Source organism: Chinchilla lanigera, unplaced genomic scaffold, assembly GCF_000276665.1.
Source record: "Chinchilla lanigera isolate Chin_1 unplaced genomic scaffold, ChiLan1.0 scaffold00002, whole genome shotgun sequence".
Lineage (NCBI taxonomy): Eukaryota > Metazoa > Chordata > Mammalia > Rodentia > Chinchillidae > Chinchilla > Chinchilla lanigera.
Genome location: NW_004955403.1, coordinates 57,965,347 through 57,984,195, shown reverse-complemented (window position 1 = coordinate 57,984,195; position 18,849 = coordinate 57,965,347). Strand labels below are relative to the sequence as shown.

At 53.8% G+C, this 18,849-nt stretch overlaps 1 protein-coding gene across 3 annotated transcripts in view; it reads left to right on the top strand.

Moving 5' to 3' along the window:
* The window catches only part of Dlgap2 (discs, large (Drosophila) homolog-associated protein 2), a 528,376-nt gene extending 509,751 nt beyond the window's left edge, over nt 1-18,625 (top strand). For all 3 annotated transcript variants that reach the window (XM_005373860.2, XM_005373861.2, XM_013515038.1), the window contains 5 exons: nt 1,203-1,288; nt 2,684-3,099; nt 11,138-11,229; nt 14,306-14,458; nt 16,526-18,625. In XM_005373860.2, the coding sequence (XP_005373917.1) occupies nt 1,203-1,288; nt 2,684-3,099; nt 11,138-11,229; nt 14,306-14,458; nt 16,526-16,744 (966 nt within the window). In that variant the 3' untranslated portion in view covers nt 16,745-18,625. The remainder of the gene's footprint in view (nt 1-1,202; nt 1,289-2,683; nt 3,100-11,137; nt 11,230-14,305; nt 14,459-16,525) is intronic.
* The last annotated feature ends 224 nt before the right edge of the window (nt 18,626-18,849 follow it).

The window sequence follows — 18,849 nt, the reverse complement described above, 5'->3', positions numbered from 1 at the left end:
CCCCAGCAAGTGGCTGGTGGGTAGAATGCAGAGGACATTCGGAGCAAACCCCGCCAGTCCTTCTTTCTCCCGTCCTCGGGTGGGTCAGGCCTGGTGCACGGGCACCTGTAGGGCAGTCCCACCCACATCTGGAACTTCAGGGTGCCACGTCATGTGTTTCATGCTTGGCACTTCCTCCTGTGGGTACTGGTCCCAGTTGAAGAAATATGTTGGTGCCGGATGTGATGGCACATGCCTGTAATCCCAGCCCTGGGAGGCTGAGGCAGGAGGATGGCTACAAGTTCAAAGCCAGCCTGGCCTACACAGGGAGTACAGGGGCAGCCTGATCTATACAGTGAGACCCTGTCTCAGAACAAACAAACAAACAAAATGTTTAAAACTTAGCTATGACATTTCAGCTTGGGGTCCCAAGTCTTTTAGGTACGAGAGGTAATATTTTGTGACAAAAGCGAGGGAAAGTCCAGTACCTCGAAGACTTTTTATCGCTCGGTTAATCTCGGTTTCTTCCTACTGGGACCTTTGAGTCGGTTTTTTATTTTCTTTATAAAGTTTTCTGAGCTAGAATTTCCTCGTGTGGTAACTTTACATGGCTGACGATCAGCAGAACACCTTGAGGACATGGGGGTTGGTTTGGCCATGATGACCGCAAGAACTCTCCTGGGTGCCCGGCTCCCATCCGGTCAGGCCTGTGCCCAGCAGGAGCCCGCTGCGTAGGTAGAGGAGAGCTTGCTCCGTGTCGCTGACAGACGCTTCACTTCTTCCTGTGTCTCCCTGTGAGTGCGGCCATTGGTATAACTCTCTTCAGTTGCTTATCTGCTGGTGTTAGCTGTGTTTGGTTCACGCTGTACTTCCTCTCTTCACTGTAGGCTGTGACAAGAGCTGTTAAGTCCTGTAACAATGCCGTCCAACAAAGCCTGTTTTTGCTTGAGCTGAACTAAGCAGTCTCATTTGCATACATTTAAAAGACTGAAGTGCAGCCTTGAGTTCGAGTAGTTATGCACAATGTGAGGAACACAGAAGACATATTCACACCGACGCGGATGCATTTCCCTGTCTCCGCGCTGTTAGTGGGTCAAGTGCATTTCAGGATTAATTAAACAAATGTGTATAATTAATTACAGCAAATGAACAGCAACAAAATCCTCATCCCCGGTCCAAGCCCCAGGTCTCTGCTCTAAGTGAGATGTTCTGTGTTGAACCAGGTGGAAACGGCTACAGACTCTGACACGGAGAGCCGCGGCCTGCGGGAGTACCACTCCATCGGGGTGCAAGTGGAGGACGAGAAGCGGTAACTAAGGCAGCCCTCCCCCTGCCCGGGCACACCGCAGCTCCCGGGTGGCACTGCTGCCTGTGCTCCTGCCGCTAGGGGAGACGGGCCGTGTGTTCAGCGTTTCCGTGTGGGTTGCCCAAGCGTGGCTTAATGTGTACCCTTGTCTTGGGTTAGCAAGAGGCACAGGCATGGTTCTTTCTGAAGCAGTTCACCACTGGGAACTGAACCTACCGAGTCCAAGGCCTTTACCCAAGGAGAAGGAGGCTGAGGGAGGAGCACAGGCGGGGTTCTCGCACGTGATGCCGGGTGGCACGGTGGGGGAGAGAGGATGAAGCCAGTGCAGGACTTCAGCCAGGCCAGGAGGCTGTCTCACTTCAAAAACGCTGCCTCCAAATGGAACGCAGAGGCCCTCTTACCATGGGGTTATTCTGGTAACAAGGGCAGAACGATTATTCTAGCTTATATGTGAAAGAGTGTAGATTGTCACATGCATAAAAACAGGTCTTACCAGGAGCGCCACATTCTGAGCTTCAGTTTGCATCTGCGGGCACAGCGCTGGGTGTCGTCCCTCTGAGATGGGCACTCCAACCCAGCCCAGGAAGACTCAGATCATAGGGAAAGTTCAGGGCCCCAGCTCGAGGCTTCCGGGAGCTCAAGCTGACCCAACACGCCTGGACACCCTGAACCCAGGCACTCACGGTGCTCAGGGCCGCCAGCAGAGGGAGCATGTGGCCCCTTCAGCACCAGCTGCTTGCACAGCTTCACACCTCTGTGGGCTCGGTAGCGCCAGCCAAGGGCGCAGCTGCAGTCACTTGGAATTGCAGGCACACATCACACACCAGTCACCCCACACACGCTTTGTACACGTGTGCACAGATGCACTCCACCGTCCACACACACGTCCCCGTCCCTGGGGACACACAGGGCTCTCACCCCCACACTCAGTCCCGACTCCGAGCTTGGTGCTCCGCAGCCACACTGAGACAGTGATACTTGGATACAAACAAAAAAAACACCCATGGCCCAGAGTAGACCTGCACGAGCTCACAGGAGCTGATGCGGACAGTGCCGAGTTATCCGGGTAGAGAGGACCCTCGGGCCCTGCAGCGGGACCTGGAGGCCACCGGCATCCATGCGACACAGTTATTCACACAACAGATGCCACGCAGGGCACGTTGCACACCGAGTCACGGGGCGGTGGCATGCACACGCGCAGGTGTTTCTGGAAGGAGAGTGGCCACCGAACCCAGGCTCTTGCTGGATCGTCCACCACACGGACATCCGGAGAGGTTCTGAGACCTGGGGGCGTGGGAGCTGTTAGAGTCCAGCGCAGCAGGTGGGGCCCATGTGGGGCACATGTGTGTCTTGTGCTGTCTGTGAGGGAGAGCCGCATCTGTCTTCTTGATCCCCCAGGCACGGGCGTTTCAAGCGCTCCAACAGCGTCACGGCTGCAGTGCAGGCTGACCTGGAGCTGGAGGGGTTCCCGGGCCACACTACCATGGAGGACAAGGGGCTCCAGTTCGGCTCCTCCTTCCAGCGGCACTCAGAGCCCAGCACACCAACCCAGTACGGGGCGGTGAGGACTGTGCGGACACAGGGCCTCTTCAGTTACCGAGAGGACTATCGGACCCAGGTGGACGCCTCCAGCCTGCCCGCCCCCGAGCCCTGGCTGGAGCCCGCCCTGGAGCCCGTGGAGACCGGGAGGATGTCCCCGTGCCGCAGGGACGGCTCGTGGTTCCTGAAGCTGCTCCACACGGAGACGAAGCGGATGGAGGGCTGGTGCAAGGAGATGGAGAGGGAAGCCGAGGAGAACGACCTCTCGGAAGAAAGTAAGAGAGCAGGTTTGCCCTTGTACCCCTGACGCTGGTCCTTTTGCAGTAAGGCAGACAAGCCAGCGACAGGAGCAAGGGGGAAAGGTCCCTGCAGTGTCTGAGTGAATGCAAGTAAGTGTGCTTTCGGCTGTCTCCCACCCAGTTCCACAAAACCGTGCAGATTAACGGAAAGAGAAGCAGCTGTTGAAATAGTGCAGGGGAAGCTCTGCCTTGGGCTTTTGTACGCTTGGTTACACAGGTTAAATGTGAGATCAGTGATGCTAACTCTGCTTTTTCTCAGTAGCATAGTTCATTTCACTTTCCTGAATTCTGGCAGTAACTTAATTCAGAGCATTTGTATCGTTTGTCCCATGCTTATAAAAACCCTCCAAAGGAGTCTTAGGTAAGTAGAGGAGTCAAGGTTGCCTCCAGTGTGGCCCCTCATTGTGGGGTGCAGTGGGACTTTGTGTGTCTCTTCAAAGCGGAGACCTCCGTGCAGACCTGGCCCCATCCTCTGAGGCTCGTTTCTCTGCATACAGAGGGACAGTGTCTGGCTGCCACCTGCCTCCCATCTACATGATGAAACCTCTGCCAGGGCAGTAGACTGTGCTGCCGAGAGGCTGGGGAGGAGGGCAGGAGGCAGGAAGAGCCATGGACTCCACAGATCGTACTCGTCAGGTCTCAGCCCCTTCAGATGTCTGTCATAGTGTACCCTGATATCATCTGAACTCACATCACCCAGGTTACATTCAAAAAGTGGCAGTATTCTTTGAATGTGCCAACATTGTGACATTAGTCCTTACTGTCACTGTTCCGATCAGGCTGCTATCTCACAAAGCTGAGGATTAAATCTTGGGCGAGAGAAAGTTAAAAGAAGTGCCTGTTGGAAGTGTAAGGAGGCAGAAAGCTCCCAGCAGTTGGGGGATGGGAAATGGGGTGCCAGTGTAAACTCCTCGTCCAGGTTCTTCCATGGATGAGCGGAACACAGGGATTTGCTCAGTGCCCTATGGGTTTAAAATAACCACCCAGGCCCAGGCTTTCTAATGCAGAGTTCAGAAGAAAAACCAGTTACATGTGGTCTTTCAATCCTGGAAACCCAGCCACAGCTGGGGGGAGGTGCTGTTTACTTGGTGCTTTCCTTTCTGCCTAAGGAGTTTCCTTGCTGAGGGCAGAGTCCCAGCATCCTGCCCTTGTTTTAACCCCCGTCACTTCCCGTGTTTGCGTTCTGTTTCCGAGCTTAGCTGTCTGTCTGGCCCATGGAGAGGCGCACAGCCGTTGCCTTTGTAAGGCTGACCAGCCCACCTCCAGGTTAGGCCCATCCCTGGCTGGCCACCTGTCTACAAGCTAAATAGTAACCTGCCCCTTGCAGCTTCTGTGTTATACACTAACAGAAATACTGGCCTTATTGTTATTTTCCACACAACCTTATCCTGTACTTTTAATTTAGTTGCTTCCCTTCAAGGCTTATAGTTTTTTAAAAGATACTAAAAAGAGAAGAACCCCGGGGTAGAAGTTGCTGAATGCTCACTGTGTTCCAGGTCGTGCTGAGTGCTTTACCAAACCACCCCGTGCTCTCCTTGAGAAACAGGCAGGTGTTATCGCCACAAGGAAACCGAGGAGTCAAGAGTCAGTGTCTCTCCCCAAAACACAAAGTGCAGCAACGGAGCCGGGACCATGGCAGCACTGTGACGGAAGAGATCTGCAGTCACTGGGTCACGGCACTCCCTGGCACTCACTTCTTGTGTGTGGCCTCCTCCCCTCTGTGCGCTGATGCATCACTGCCTTCTCCGTTTTAGGAAATGTGTCTACCCCCTCCCTAACCATTTTCTTCTTTTTGATTCACTGCAGCTGTGAAACCCACCAGGGTCCAGAGAGAAGCTCTGGGCTAATAGAGCTCATCTGTGGGTCACTTTGCCTTGTCCATGGTAAACAGAGGTGACAGGGGACAGTGCCTTACCAAAGTAAAGATGGAAGGCTTAACAGTTGGAAGGCTTCAGTGCTGAAATGTTGTCACAGTCACGATTTTCTCCCTGGGGACATCCAAGAACATACGGAAAATTCTGCATGGCACACACACAGCAGAAGTTGCTACGCTGGTGGGGTCCCAGATCAGCAGTGGCATCCCATCCCTGCAGTTCCAAATGTTCACTTCGCTGCCTGAGCTGCTCTGGACATCCAGAACGCGCTGTCACAGGAATGCACAATGCTTGGAGAATATCGGTGGCTCCCGATTCTGTCACCCAAATGTGCTCTGTTGACTGGTTTTGAACACTTGGCTTCATCTTCCGGACACTGTCATCGCTGCATACACTCAGCAGGAATCCATTGAACACTGGCTGTGGGCAGTGAGTCAGCAGGCAGGAATAATTCAAAAAGGAGTAAGCATAGAGCCTGACAAAGGCCAGGAGTAATAAGACGAGGGAGGCCATGGAAAACATCGTAGAATGAGAAAAGTGCAGGTCAAGCACATTACAAAGCCAGAATGGAGATGAGCCTGGTGACTCCCAGCACTCGGGATGGCTGAGGCAGGAGGATCGCAAGTTTGAGCCCACCCTGGGCGACTTAGCAAGATCTCGTCTCAAAATAAAAAACGAGAAGGACCAGAGATGCAGCTCAAGGTGAAGCCTCCGGGTTCCACCCCCAGCACCCCTCCCACACACACTGAGAAAATGAGAGAGAAAGAGGAAGAGAGAGCATCTGAGAGCTGCTTTCAATCAGGAAAACTCCAGGAAGGCTCCCTGGAGTAGCTGGCTTTGCTCTGGGCTCGGAAGGACGGCAGGAGGGGAGGTTGCAGGACGCAGCGCAGGGCAGGGGAATAGGAGCTGTCCTCTGGCTCCTCTTTGCGAGGACCCAGTTGCCCACCACCCTGGGAGATGCTGGCTCCTCAAGCCCATGTGGCTGCTTCGCTCAATCCGTGGCACAGTGTTTCCCAAAGGAGAGCACTGCCCTGGGCAACCCCGTCCTGCATCCGCCCACCTGGGAGGTCCAGGCGCCTTGCAGGCAGGGACGAGGTTGAGGCATTCATCCACCACACTGGGGCGCCTCCAGGGGGCGCTCTAAACTTCAGAAGAGAGAGTGGCTAAGAGAGCAGCACCGGGGCCCGAGGACTCCGGCGCAGAGCTGGGAGTGACCTGCTCCTCTCTGGCACCAGCTCTACAGCCTCGAGGTGGGCATTCCGCAGCTCCGTACAAGCACCTTGAGCACAGAGGACAGCGACAGACCCACCTGATATCGTGTGGTTTCCTGATTTCCAGAGTCTGCAGATCCTTCATCTTCTCATGGGCAGAGACGACGAGAGAGATGCTCATTCTCCCCTGGCTGCAGGAAACCACCACAGCATTCACCAAGTCTAGGTGTTTTGCTGGCAGTGCTTAAACGTCAGGTGACCTCCAATTCAGGCTCTGATTTTAGCAACAGAGTCGTTAGTCTCCGCACTTTTTAAATAAAGATGAGATTAAATGGCTCATTAGGCCAAAACTCTAAGCTCTGAATGTTGAAATTTGCACTGTGTGAAAGAATTTTTGCCCAAACGGTGATTGCATAATCACAGCACAGTGGATTGATGGCATCTGGGTTCTTTCTGTCCTCTGTGGTTAACAGGGATGTCATGAGGCCGACACTGCTGGCTCTTGCTAAATCCACCAGGCAGGCTTCCTGTCCTACACACACACAGAAGTGCTGAGGAAGGCTGGGGGTTCTTCAGTTACCTGTGCAGAACCCAGTGCGAGGTGACATCAAATGTAACCAACACGGATACGTCCTAGGCAATAAGCAGCAACCGCACCGTGAGCTGCGGGGAGCGGATCCTGGGCCTGGCAAGGGGGACACTTAGAGGACCCCAGTAAGCGGGTACTATGCAGAGCAGGTGCTGTGCAGACGGGTGTCTGGAGGAGCAGGGAGCTCCTGCCGGTTCTGCTTCTCCCCAGATTGCCCCTGAACCGAATATTCTCCTGGCCGCATGCTGAGGAGCCTGTGGTGACCCATGCCCTCCTCTTCGGACCAGATAAGAGGGTACCACAGCATCACAAGTCACACAAACACCAAGCTAGGGGCTTCCAGGGCACCTGTGTGAGGAGAAAGTCATCTGGACAGGGTGTCTGGGGCAGTGGATGCCCACACAGAGCAGAGTGGTGACAAAGGGCCCAGGATGGCCCTGAGGAGGAACAGAACCCACACTCAACAGAGGATGAGGAGGAGATGGCCAAAGAGAAACTGTACCTCATCTCCAGCCAGCCCCGAGGTCCTGGGGAAGAAAGCAGAAAGGTCAGGACAGTCGTCTGAGCAGAACAGATCGCTGCATGCACATCCGCAGCTGCCATCCAGGCTTCTGTTAGGGGCCAGGGCACAGGGGTGGCCCTGTGTGCCCAGGATGAGAACACCCAGTGGCTAGAACGGTGCCAAAGGTAGATAAGGGTCCTGGACACCTTAACAGCTAGAGGGCCATCTGGAGGTGACAAGCCGATGAGGCCTTGCGGTGAGCGGGTTCCAGGGCCGCAGCCACAACCCCGCGGCAGGCCTGGCCAGAAGCAAGCGCAGGCATCTGTCAACCGCCAGCCGACCACGCCAGCCTGCTCTGCGGGTGAGAACAGCGGCAGTGCTTCCTGGTTCTTCGCAGCAAATTTACACGGAATTGGAAATTATAGAAGATGCACGAAAAATAAATTAAAAGAGCCAAGTAAGTTAATCAAATTTCCTTGTACATCAAAGGCAAGGGTTACATCGGGTTCTTTGTAAATTTGCATTCTGATGAGCATTAGTCCTTATCTCAGCCTTTGAGAGGAAAAGCGTCTAAATTGTGACAAAATTAGGGAAGTGTAGTGGAAGAGAATAAATTGAATTTTCACTTCAAATTCCCTGCGATTATGAGAAGCTGTTTACATTATCGGTATCAGATAGGATCGTCCCCACTGAGTGGACAGCAGAGTCCACCTGCGTTAGCAGTCGCATCACAGGCTATTCTCTGACGTTTGTCATCTCGTCTAGGAATATTCAATTTATACTCTATGACTCTGCAGTACGTTAAATCAGCACGGAGCCTCGGCCTTTATTCACCTTGTGCGGAAGATTCTAAATTGGAGTGCTTTGTGAGACCACGTCTGCAGGATTCCATTTTAAGAGGCATATGAAGATTACAGATTAAAGCTTGAAATTTTATAAGAAACCATCGAATTTTTAATTACAGTTTGAAGAAACAGACTCGGTAAAACAAGTTCATTCATTTACCCCTTTACATTCCTACAGCGACTCAGGTAACAGGATAGAAAAGAAACAGAGACAGCCTTGAAAGGAAACCTGCGCCTCCCCAGCCGGGCAGCCACCCCGGATGTACGCTCCTCCTGGCCACGCCCTCCTGGCCACGCCCCTGCAGGCCACGCCCTCCGGGCTGCTCAGAGCCCCGCCCACCGGCTCCTTGCACACCCGGAGCCCACCCTCTCTCGTTTCACGGCGCATCCTGCACACACTGAGCAGCCCTAATCTGAAAGCCCCAAATCAAAGCGCTTCAAATTTCAAATGTTTTGAACCCCGACAGGATGTCCGCCGCAAGCAGTGGATTCTGCCCCTGACCTCGTGTGACCGGCTGCGGACACGGCGCAGGGGCACGGAAAATATTGGGTGTAGTGACCTGCGCGCTGTGTGCACAGGCAGACACGAACGTGAATGCCTTCTGTGTCCTGACATGGGCTCCGTCCCCAGGTGTGTGTCTCCGTCCCTTTTTTACTGGCCGGGACAACGTCTGACACCGCAGTTTAAGAGGACAGGTTTATTTTGGCTCTCACTTCCGTCCATAGCCTGCTGGCTCCGTGGTAGGACATGTGGGGCCTGGTGGGCAGGAATCTGAGGTGATAAGGGAGGAGCTGGGAGGGAGACACACCCATGCAGGTCGCGCCACGGGGACCGCCTCTTCCCACAGGTCCCCCCTCCTGACAGCAAACAGCTAGGAGACCCTGTAATCCAGTTGCCACCGAAGGTCCTGCCTATGAGCACATGTGTCTTTCAGGGAGCATCTAGATGTAAATCTATGCAACTATCCCAAAATCTGAAAAAAAATCAAAATCCCTCAGTCTCAGCATTTTGGAAAAGGGCCACATGACCTGGACCGTCTCCAGCAGCGTTCTGTGCCCTCCCCACCCATCCCTTCTCCGCTGCTTCAGGTCTGGCCGCAGATCAGCTCAGAGGGGGCCGGAACAGTGCCCCCAACACACACCGTGGATTTGCAGGAGCCACGAGACCTGTAACCTCCTGCTCTTTCTAAGACTAGGAGATGCTTGAGTGTGCTCTAACATGTTTGTTTTTATTCAAAGTTGCTGTTGTCCTTTTACTCTTTCCCATAGCCCAGAATCAATCCAGAATGGGACAGTATCAGGAAGTCACCTCTTAGGGGTGGTGGTGACTGAGATTAGACTGGATGAGGAGGTGGGGTGCTGGGGACAGCTCACCTGTAGATGGCTCAGGAAAGAGTACAAGCACACTGTGAACGCTAACAGCTGATTCTGAGAGCTGAGGATACAGGCATTCACTGTGTGCTTCTTGCAGATCATCTGAATTTGTGAAATTTTCTGTAATAAAACTTTGAAGACTGAACATCGACAGAAAAATAAGAAAATGCAGATAGATAAGAAGTGTTTAAACCCATTGTCCTACCCAGGATAAAATCACTTTCAAGATCATGTTATATATAACACCAGTGTTATGGTTTATAACTAGATGTCCCCCTAAAGCCTTATGTGCTCATAGGTGGAGCTTTGGGGGGTAGCTGGCTCATGGGTGTGTGATATTGGATTAGTCCATTTTTTGGTTTATCATAGTTCTGGCTATGGATGACGTATCTACTGATAAGGGAAGCCCCACCCTAGGTGTGGGTAGCACCAACCAATAGGCTTATACCCTGGGTAGAATAAACAGGAAAGGAGAGCTCACTGCTTCCTGCCTCCTGCCTGCCCTGCCACGGACTGTTTCTCTTCTGTGATGCCCCTGTACCATGCTGCCCTGCCTTGGCACTAGCTGATTATGGACTGAAACCTCTACAGACTGTAAGACAAAATAAACCTTCCCTCCTTCTTTAACTTGTGTGTGTCAGGTATTTTGTCCGAGCATTGAGAAAGTAACTCAGACCCCAGCCCCACATGCATTTTCAAAAGAATGATGTGCTACATACATTGCTTTGTGATTGATTTTGGAATATCATTTTCAATAGCCTTACAGTATTTTGTCATAGTGAACCTCTTTGTTGTGATTCTTTTTCCCCTAAAATCGGGCTAAGGGAAAGGAATATGTCAGCAGCGGTAGCTGGGGTGTCAGGGTCTGATGACACCTCTGCTGCATGGTGACTGTCTCCCAGATAGTTGGTGTTAGGATGGTTGATGTTTGCAGAAACACCCAGCTGGAAGGAAGCTAAGGAAATTGTGTTCCCACTGCAGGACCTCAGCTCCACGTGAAGCTGGGCAGAGAGAAAAGGGCAGAGGGAAGAAGGGGTCCCGTCCATCCCCAGGTGGCTTTGGGGGCTGGGGGTTGGGCTGGCCTAGGACCTTTTCCAGAACAGGGCTGCGTTCACACAGAGCCAAAGAAGAAAGGGCAAGAGACAGGAAAGGGGACAGTGAGAAGAGTCAGGGTGCCGGGGATGGAGGTATGGCTGTCCCCTACATTCACTTGTCCAGGCAGGTCCAGAAGTAGCCATGCCTGCCTTCCTGTAACTCACTGAACCCTGTTCCGGGTAAAGCCCGGATGTGACTTCCTGTGTCTTTTCGTTCTGTGTCCCTAAGCTGCATCTCATGGCAGTGCCCTGGGGCAGTCGCCCACCCTTACTAAAAATTCTTTCATTGAGTCAGTGAGGTAACAGACAGCAGTGGGCTTTCTCTAAACTCAGGGGTTAACATCTTTGTGGAGTTTGCTGCCCTGACGAAATCTGTGAATCTCAAAAGTGCCCAGCAGTTCGGCCCGCACCCAGCAACGCCAGTGCCCTGGGCAGGGTGCGGGGCCAGTGCCGGTCACTCCCCGGGGGGGATCCCTTCTGCTCCTGTCCCCAGCTGGCCCAGCTGACCTGTCCTGTCTCCCACAGTTCTCGGGAAGATCCGGAGTGCCGTGGGGAGCGCCCAGCTGCTCATGTCCCAGAAGTTCCAGCAGTTCTATTGGCTCTGCCAGCAGAACATGGTGAGTGACCAGTGGCTATGTGGCAGCTGACCCTCCCCATGCTCGGGCTGCTCATGGGCTAAAGCACTGTACACAGCAGACAGTGAGGGAGCCCAGGCCCAGGGACCTGAGAACTCATGGCCCAGGCCCCAAGACACACCGCCCAGGCCCTGGCTTCTGCCTGCAGCCAGGGCTGGGCTGTGAAGTGTGTGTTCCTTACTGGAAGGGACCAGGAGTCCTGGAGGTGGCAAGCCCGGCCTCTCCAACTGCGTTTCTTCAGAAGGCCTCAGGAGGAGCCGGGAAGTGACTCACTGCCATGGCCAGGTTACCAGCAAAGAAAATTATCTAAGGACGCCATAGAATAGAGACGCACAGGTACACACATCTGAAGAGACTAGGAAGAGATACTAGAAATAGTGTAGCCTTTGTGTTACATCATCTGAATGGAAATGAGTACACCATGCGCTAGATTTGTGAACTCAGCTGGCATTAAGCCTGGTTTCTCCCGCCAGGCAGAGGGGAGCAAGAGCTACCCATAGGTGTCTATGCTGAGGTGTGCACACACTGATACGCTTATGTCTGCTCACCTGTAGACACTGAGAGGCGTGTGTGTCCTACGCACGCGCACATGTATGCTCTTCTTTCTCACTGCAGAAAGTATTTATGCAGCTCTGAGCACCACAGCCACATGGTGTCGGTGTCCCTCGTGGGTGGTCTTGCGGTGGATGCCTTGATTTTTCACACCCAGCTTTTCCGGCGGATGCAGACCTCTCTGCGGCCTGCATGGTGGGCAACAGGTGCTGCGACCGCTTCTGTTAGCAGTTTGCAGCACCGGCCACGGAGCAGCACTCACCCTTACTGAGGTCAGAAATGTGCCTCCTCCAGCACTTTCCACCTCAGCCACTAAAGCCCTCGCCAGACTTAGAGCTGCCAACTTGTCACCGCGGACGGAAAGCGCACTGACATGGAAGAGGGCCGGCCAGCCTGGAGCTGTGGCTCGGGGGCGGGGTATTTGCCTAGCATGTGTGAGGCCCAGAGCTCATTCCCAGCCCCAGACGGGGCGCTTGGAAGGTTTGAGTCAGTGAGCAACTGACAGGAAGCAGGCAGTGGGTAAACGTCTGGTGGCCACACACGCCGTCCACACTCCTGTCTCCACGAAGTTGTGACAGAATCGCCCTGGCCGCCCAGGAGCCCTGTGCTGTGCATCCGGGAGCTCAGGGTGCTGAGGCCTGGAAAACGCTCGCCTCTGGCCACCCAGAAGCAGCTGCTAGAGGGTCTGGAATGATTCCTTCTGCTATGGTGGGCGCCTCTTGATCTGCCTTGGCCAATTCCTTTCCTTTCCACCGCTATTCATTGTAAGCAGAAAGGAGCCCTGAAACCCTTGGGAGGCGGGGCTGGGGTGCAGGGTCAGCCTGCTGAAGACAGGCGTGAGCGCTTGGCCGCCTGCAGCCCCAGCTTATGGGAGCATTGCTGATGGCTAGACGTTTGAGGCATGCAGCTAAGCTTTACGTCAAAGGAACAACCCTAGAAAATGCAGCGCGGATACTGAGGGCAGAGCTCACAGGCAGGCTGTGCAGGTTCTGGCCACAGGGCCGCAGCGTCCTGACTCAGGGGGCCCCTGGGCCTCGCGGCACACAGCCGGCGGAACAGCCCCGTGCACTCCAGAAGCCAGTCCCCCTCAGAAGAGCAGCGGGCAACGACTTTCTCCTGCCCTGGAGGCACTGTGCTGTGTTGCCCCCTCTGCTGTGTACAGGCCCTTTGATTTGCTGCGGTCCCACTTGTTGAGTCTTGCTGTTATTTTCTGTGTCGCCCGGGTCCTGTTCGGGAAGTCCTTGCGTGTGCCTTGGGCTTCGCAGTCTCCCCCCGTGTTTTCTTCCACCAGTTTCAAAGTCGGTTTCGTGTCTAGGGCTTTGATCCATTCTGATGTGCTCTCCGGACAGGCTGACAGGTACCTTCAGTCCAGCGTGTGAACACCCAGTTTCCCAGCACTGGGCACAGAGCCTGCCTCTGCTCCAGCGTTGCCTTTGGCCCCAAGTTTTCTCAGGCAGCTCCTTCTTGCCAGCGGGACCTCCTCAAGCTTGTGATGGTCAGAGGTCGCCCTCTAGTGGCTCAGAAAAGAACAGGCTCACTTAGACCAGGGAACTGTCATAGATCTCGATTTGGAGAGGAAAGGAGTCCTTTTGTGCCTGGCACAAGCCCACCATCTGACCCCTGACCCTCGCTGGCAGTGGCACACTGCATGACCAACACACAAGAGAAAGGGACATTGCCTAAAGGGGTACTTCGATGTGGACGCTAAACCAGGTTAAAAGAAATGTGAGCCAACCAAACAGAAATTTGTGGCATGCTCAGTGCACCCTCAGAGGAGCGAGCCGAAGTTCGCACATTTTAAGCAAAGTCAGACCAATGTCTGACCACTGAGGGCAACCAGGTAAGCCAGCCGAGCTGCCCACTGAGCCAAGGGAGCCCCCACAGAGCAGCAACCTGCCCCGGTCAGGCCCTGGGGACCCCGGGGCACAGGCACGGTGCAGACATGGAGCCATCTCAGGCCACGTGCCTGGGCACAGGGCAGCACCACCCATCCTTCCGAGGTGGGTGCCTGTCTCTGAGGTGGCTCTGTCCCGACAGACTCACTGGCCTGAGCCCCTCCAAGGAAGAGCAAGCTAGATTGACGCGATGTTTGTAAGGCGTCCCTGGCCCTCACTGCAGAGCTAAGATCTACCAGAATAGAACAGAACAGGCCCTCAACCTACCTGCCACCCCCACACAAGCCCTCCCCGCAGCCTGGTCCCTTTAGAAAAGTTCAGAAACCGGTACCCTCCTCCCATTGCTTGTGTGAACCACTGAGCACTTGGACTTCGATCTCTGCCCCCATCCCCAGCATTTGCAGCATGGAACATGAGAGGGGTGTGCTACACAGGAAACCTGCCAGCAGGCGCGCATGCTGAGGGCTTCCATACAAGCCCAGGGAACTTTCCCAAATACTGCACCAGCGTTGGGAGGGCCAGGCTTCCCCGGTCTGGTTCTGGAAGGCACTTGTGGGGGTGAGGGGCCCCCAGGCCTCTGCGCAGGACTCTGAACCCCTCTGTCTCCGCAGGACCCCAGCGCCATGCCGAGGCCGACATCCCAGGACCTGGCCGGCTACTGGGACATGCTGCAGCTCTCTGTCGAGGACGTCAGCATGAAGTTCGACGAGCTGCACCAGCTGAAGCTCAACGACTGGAGGATCATCGAGTCTCCCGAGAGGAAGGTGAGTGTGCCGCGTGCCCCGGGTCCTGCAAGCTGCAGTCGGCGCCTCCTGGCGACTAACCCAGGTGCAGCAATGGTCCACAACTGATTATGCAGGATCCTGGGTCTCCCAGCCCTCGGTGAGCAACACAGAATCAAATTCCACCCGAGCACGTGCACCTGTGCGCACCTGTGTGCACCACGGGGTGCGGCTGGGGATGTGTCGCAGCAGTGTCTTACACACAGACAGCTCAGAGCACACCCAAGAGCATGGGTGACTTGGCCGCATCTCTCGTGGGGAGAGATCTGAGTGATTTTAACCCAGGCAATCTTCCCAGCAAAACATTAAGTCTGCTGCAGTGACTGTCTCCCGCCTACCTGTGCCTTCACCTGCAGGTCTGCAGTGGGAGCCAAGGCATCGTAAACCCCACCCAGCAGTCCAGGTGGTCATTTCCCTAGGGATCTGTCAACCTCGGCCGTAAAGTAGATGGACAGTGGCATTAAACCTGAGCCAGGTCTTCTTCCACGGTGGAGTCACCTGCCGCAGAGCTCCCAGGACTGAGTTAGCCCTGCTCGTAATGACACCCAAATGCTTCAAAGAAGCGGTCATGACCTGCCCTTCCTAGCAGACGTTAGCCACTAAACAGACATCCAAAGGAAATCATTCCAACATACCTTTGACAGTTGGTGTCCAATATGCAGGCGAGGACACACAACTGGGTCATTCGAGCAAAAGCCAGTGGAGAGCTGGGTGTGGTGCACACATCTGTGATGCAGCTCTGGGAGGCGGAGGCAGGAGGATTGCTGTGAATCTGACAAACTTGGGCTACTCAGCAAAACAACGAAACAAAGCCAGTGTAGGTTATCTTCCTCTGCACCTCCTTGAAAGGCACCATGGCCACCTAATGGGGTTCCGGGCCAGAGGCCACAGGTGGCACCCAGGATGCCCTTCCCGCCACTGACCCAGGGACAGAGCAAAAGCCTCTGGGGCCACAAACAGGTGCTCCTGCTTCATGGCTTGGTTGTGAGGGGAAGGAGGTGCTCAGAGCTGACTCCGAGTGCAAGGTTATCCTGAAGGGACCCCACACACACACAGCAGCCCCCTCTGTTCCCAGTTGCCCTCCTCTCCCCAGGCCACATGCAGAGAAAGGGTCTCAGGTGAGACAGCACCGAGCACAGAGGGACCGCCTCTGACTGCCCCGTCCCTTGTGAAGGAGGCTCTGGCTCCACACAGATGTCAAGTTTGTGCCCCAGGCCACAGCTGGCTGCAGGCTCCCTGAGCTGTCACCACAAAGGTTCACAGGTGACCTTCACCACCCCCACTGAAAAGCTGCAGAGTGGAGGAGACTGGAGGGGCACGTGGCCGTGTGCTAAGGACAGCAGCTTGGGAGGAAGGTGCATGGGGCTGCGGCCCTCTCCCCAGGAAAAGCTTCAGCCCCCCATCCTGTGCCTTTCCTGGGGAGGAAACCAACCATCGCAAGACCCAGCGCCTGGTCAGGGGTAGGCGCAGCGCTGTATCCTCTAACCCAGTTGCTGCAAAACTGTGAAATTATCTTTCTAAAAAAGACACCTATGTATTTTGGTGAGATTTGTCCGAGAACATGAACTAAGAGCCAGAAATAATTATTTGCATCCTTTTATCAATCAAGAGATAAATCATCATATATGAAAAAACACTATCAGGTCAGTGAGGTCTTTAGGTTATTAAACAAGAATTTGGCCAATGACTTCCTGGGATACTGGCCCACATAGCCTGGCTTCCACGTACGCACACAGAATCCTGGTTCGACTGGATGTGTGCTTCAGCAGGTGTGGGATGAGGGTAAGCCGTGGGCGTGGAGGACACGTCGGGTAACATGTGCAGCTGTGTTTCCTGGTTCGTACACCCTGTCCTGACGCCTCTGCCTCCCTCAGGGAGTTGGAGAGTGTAGAAGACACAGAACACAAGGTCAGAGACCCACGAGTCTCTGAGCAGCACAGGAAGAGCACTCGGGCGCCTGGGGTTCAGCAGGGTGCACAGCCCTGGGCATCTGGGCTCCATTCACGCGAGTGCTTTGCTCTGACCACTTCCCCTTTGGGATCTTTGCAGGAGGAACGAAAGGTCCCCCCTCCAATACCAAAGAAGCCCCCCAAGGGAAAATTTCCCATCACGAGAGAAAAGTCTCTGGACCTGCCCGACCGCCAGCGTCAGGAAGCCCGGAGACGGCTCATGGCCGCCAAGCGAGCGGCCTCCTTCCGCCAGAATTCGGCCACTGAGCGGGCCGACAGCATCGAGATCTACATCCCCGAGGCCCAGACCCGGCTCTGAGGACCGGACGCAGCGACACTTGCCCGTTTTTGTTCTTTTTAACGAAACGCTGTACAGTTTGTTGCCTACCTGGTAATTTTTGTCTCATTTCCTCCACTGAATCCGCCCTTGCTGTTGTGTTCTTTGTACCATAAACACAGTGGGATGCTTTCAATTTCCTCAGTGTGCCAGAGAGAATGACTTCTTCCAGCTGATGGCCTGACTCACAGTCGCCCTGAGGGACAGGCATGGTGACAGCCAGCTCGCCCTCCTTGTCCTCAGAGGACCAGACACACCTCTGGAGATGGAACCCACCTGACATTTTGTGATTTCTATTTTTATACATTGTGTGATACCTAGAGGTAAGAACAACAAATAGCTGCAAATGGGTGCATCTCACCGTTCCCAGGAGGCATCAGACACCCCAAGTGGCAGGTGCTACACCCCGAAGGGCAGGAAAGACAGACCCATCCCCACTAGCTCGCGTCCCTCTCCAGGAGCCCAGCTGTCCTGGTCCTCACTGTCACTGACAGAAAGCTCTCGGCTCCTTTGTGTCGAGTGTGTGAGTGTGTGGTTACGGAAAAGGGTCTCCACCCCCAAGCTCTCCCCCTGCGGTTCTCCAGACCACAGGAGGATCCGAGTCCAAGCCCACGCCACACACCCTTCAAAGCTCAGAGACGAGTTGTGTGTCCCCGAGGGAGGAATGCTTGGAAAGGGACCAGAGCCTCAGAAAGCTGAGTGCGTGTGAGAAAGAATCGTCCACTTCTCCTAAACAGCCATTGTAGTTTTTATTCCTTTGTAACTTAAGGCATTCACAGCATTTTCTTTAAGTTTCACCACTTAAGCTCCATGTGGTTTTTTATATGTGTATATACATTTCAAACTGCTCTATCAGTTGACTTTCCAGGGTATCTAAAAAAGAGTTTGCTTGTATAAAATGACAGTTGTGATGTTGTCAAAAGTATAAGAATATGAATGTGAGTGGTAAGTATATCTCAGTTTAAATGGTCAAGGAGAAATGTAGTTTACACTTGTATTTTTCCAGAATTATCTTGTCCTATGCAGTATTGCTGAAGTCAAGAATATATTTCTTGCCTGTGTTAGACATGAAGGGGAAAAGGTGGCGTATGGTGATTTCCAGCCATGGAACCTGAGAAAGGCAACGAGTCGTCCTGACTCTATGGCAGCAGAGGAGTGGGCAGCTCTGCTCCCAGGCCGTCTGCACAGACAGCGGTGTGCCCAGTGCGGTTGCTCCAGTCCGATATGGGCCCCGCGGCTTGGCGCTTCCCACTGGGTCCCGGCCTTGGAGTCCGCATTCCTCCAGGTGGAGGCGGATGGCGACGGCAGATATCTCCACCCAAATACCAGGTCTTCCTTCTTGCTGCTTTAAGGAGCACCTTGTGCGTAGCCATAGGCAGAAAGCTTTCGACAACCCTGTAGCACTTTGTTTTCTCTCCGTGATTCGCACTTTAAGATGCACCCAGCCCACTGCGTCCTGACCGCGGCCATGCGTGGGCGCCCGCGAGGCGCCGCGTGCCGGGCGCCTGTGGGCTGTGTCCCCCCTCATAGTCGGCATTCCACCAAGCATGGGGTTCACTGGGGTACAGTGGGTACTATAGCATGTCGAGCTTCAAAGTTTTACTTTTTTAAAGCTGAGTAGTTAAGAACTCCCTGTAAGAATAAAACCCTGTAAATTGAGCCTCATATCTGGTATATATTTTACCAAACAGCCTTAAAATATATTTGGAAGCAAAAATCAGTACGAATGTATATCCTTGAAAAATGCAAAAAAAAAAAAAACCTCCCCGAAATATTCTTCTATAACTGAATCCTATTTCCCCAGAGTGTTCAAAGCATTTTTCTATCTAAATAAATACCTAAATCCTGAATAATGTACCATAATGATGCTTCTTCCTATATTCACTCCACTATGTTAAAAGCAAGTGTACTTGTAAGTATTGGCATTTTAGGCTTTACAAGTGATGTGTTATGCAAGAGGAACTACTATTTAGAAGTGACCACAGACAAGCAGAATCTGCGTAGACTCCTAGATTCAGGAGCCAGAACACACATGTGCATACCACCTGCTCGTATCCCAACACCTGCGGCAGCTGATGGGTTTTATC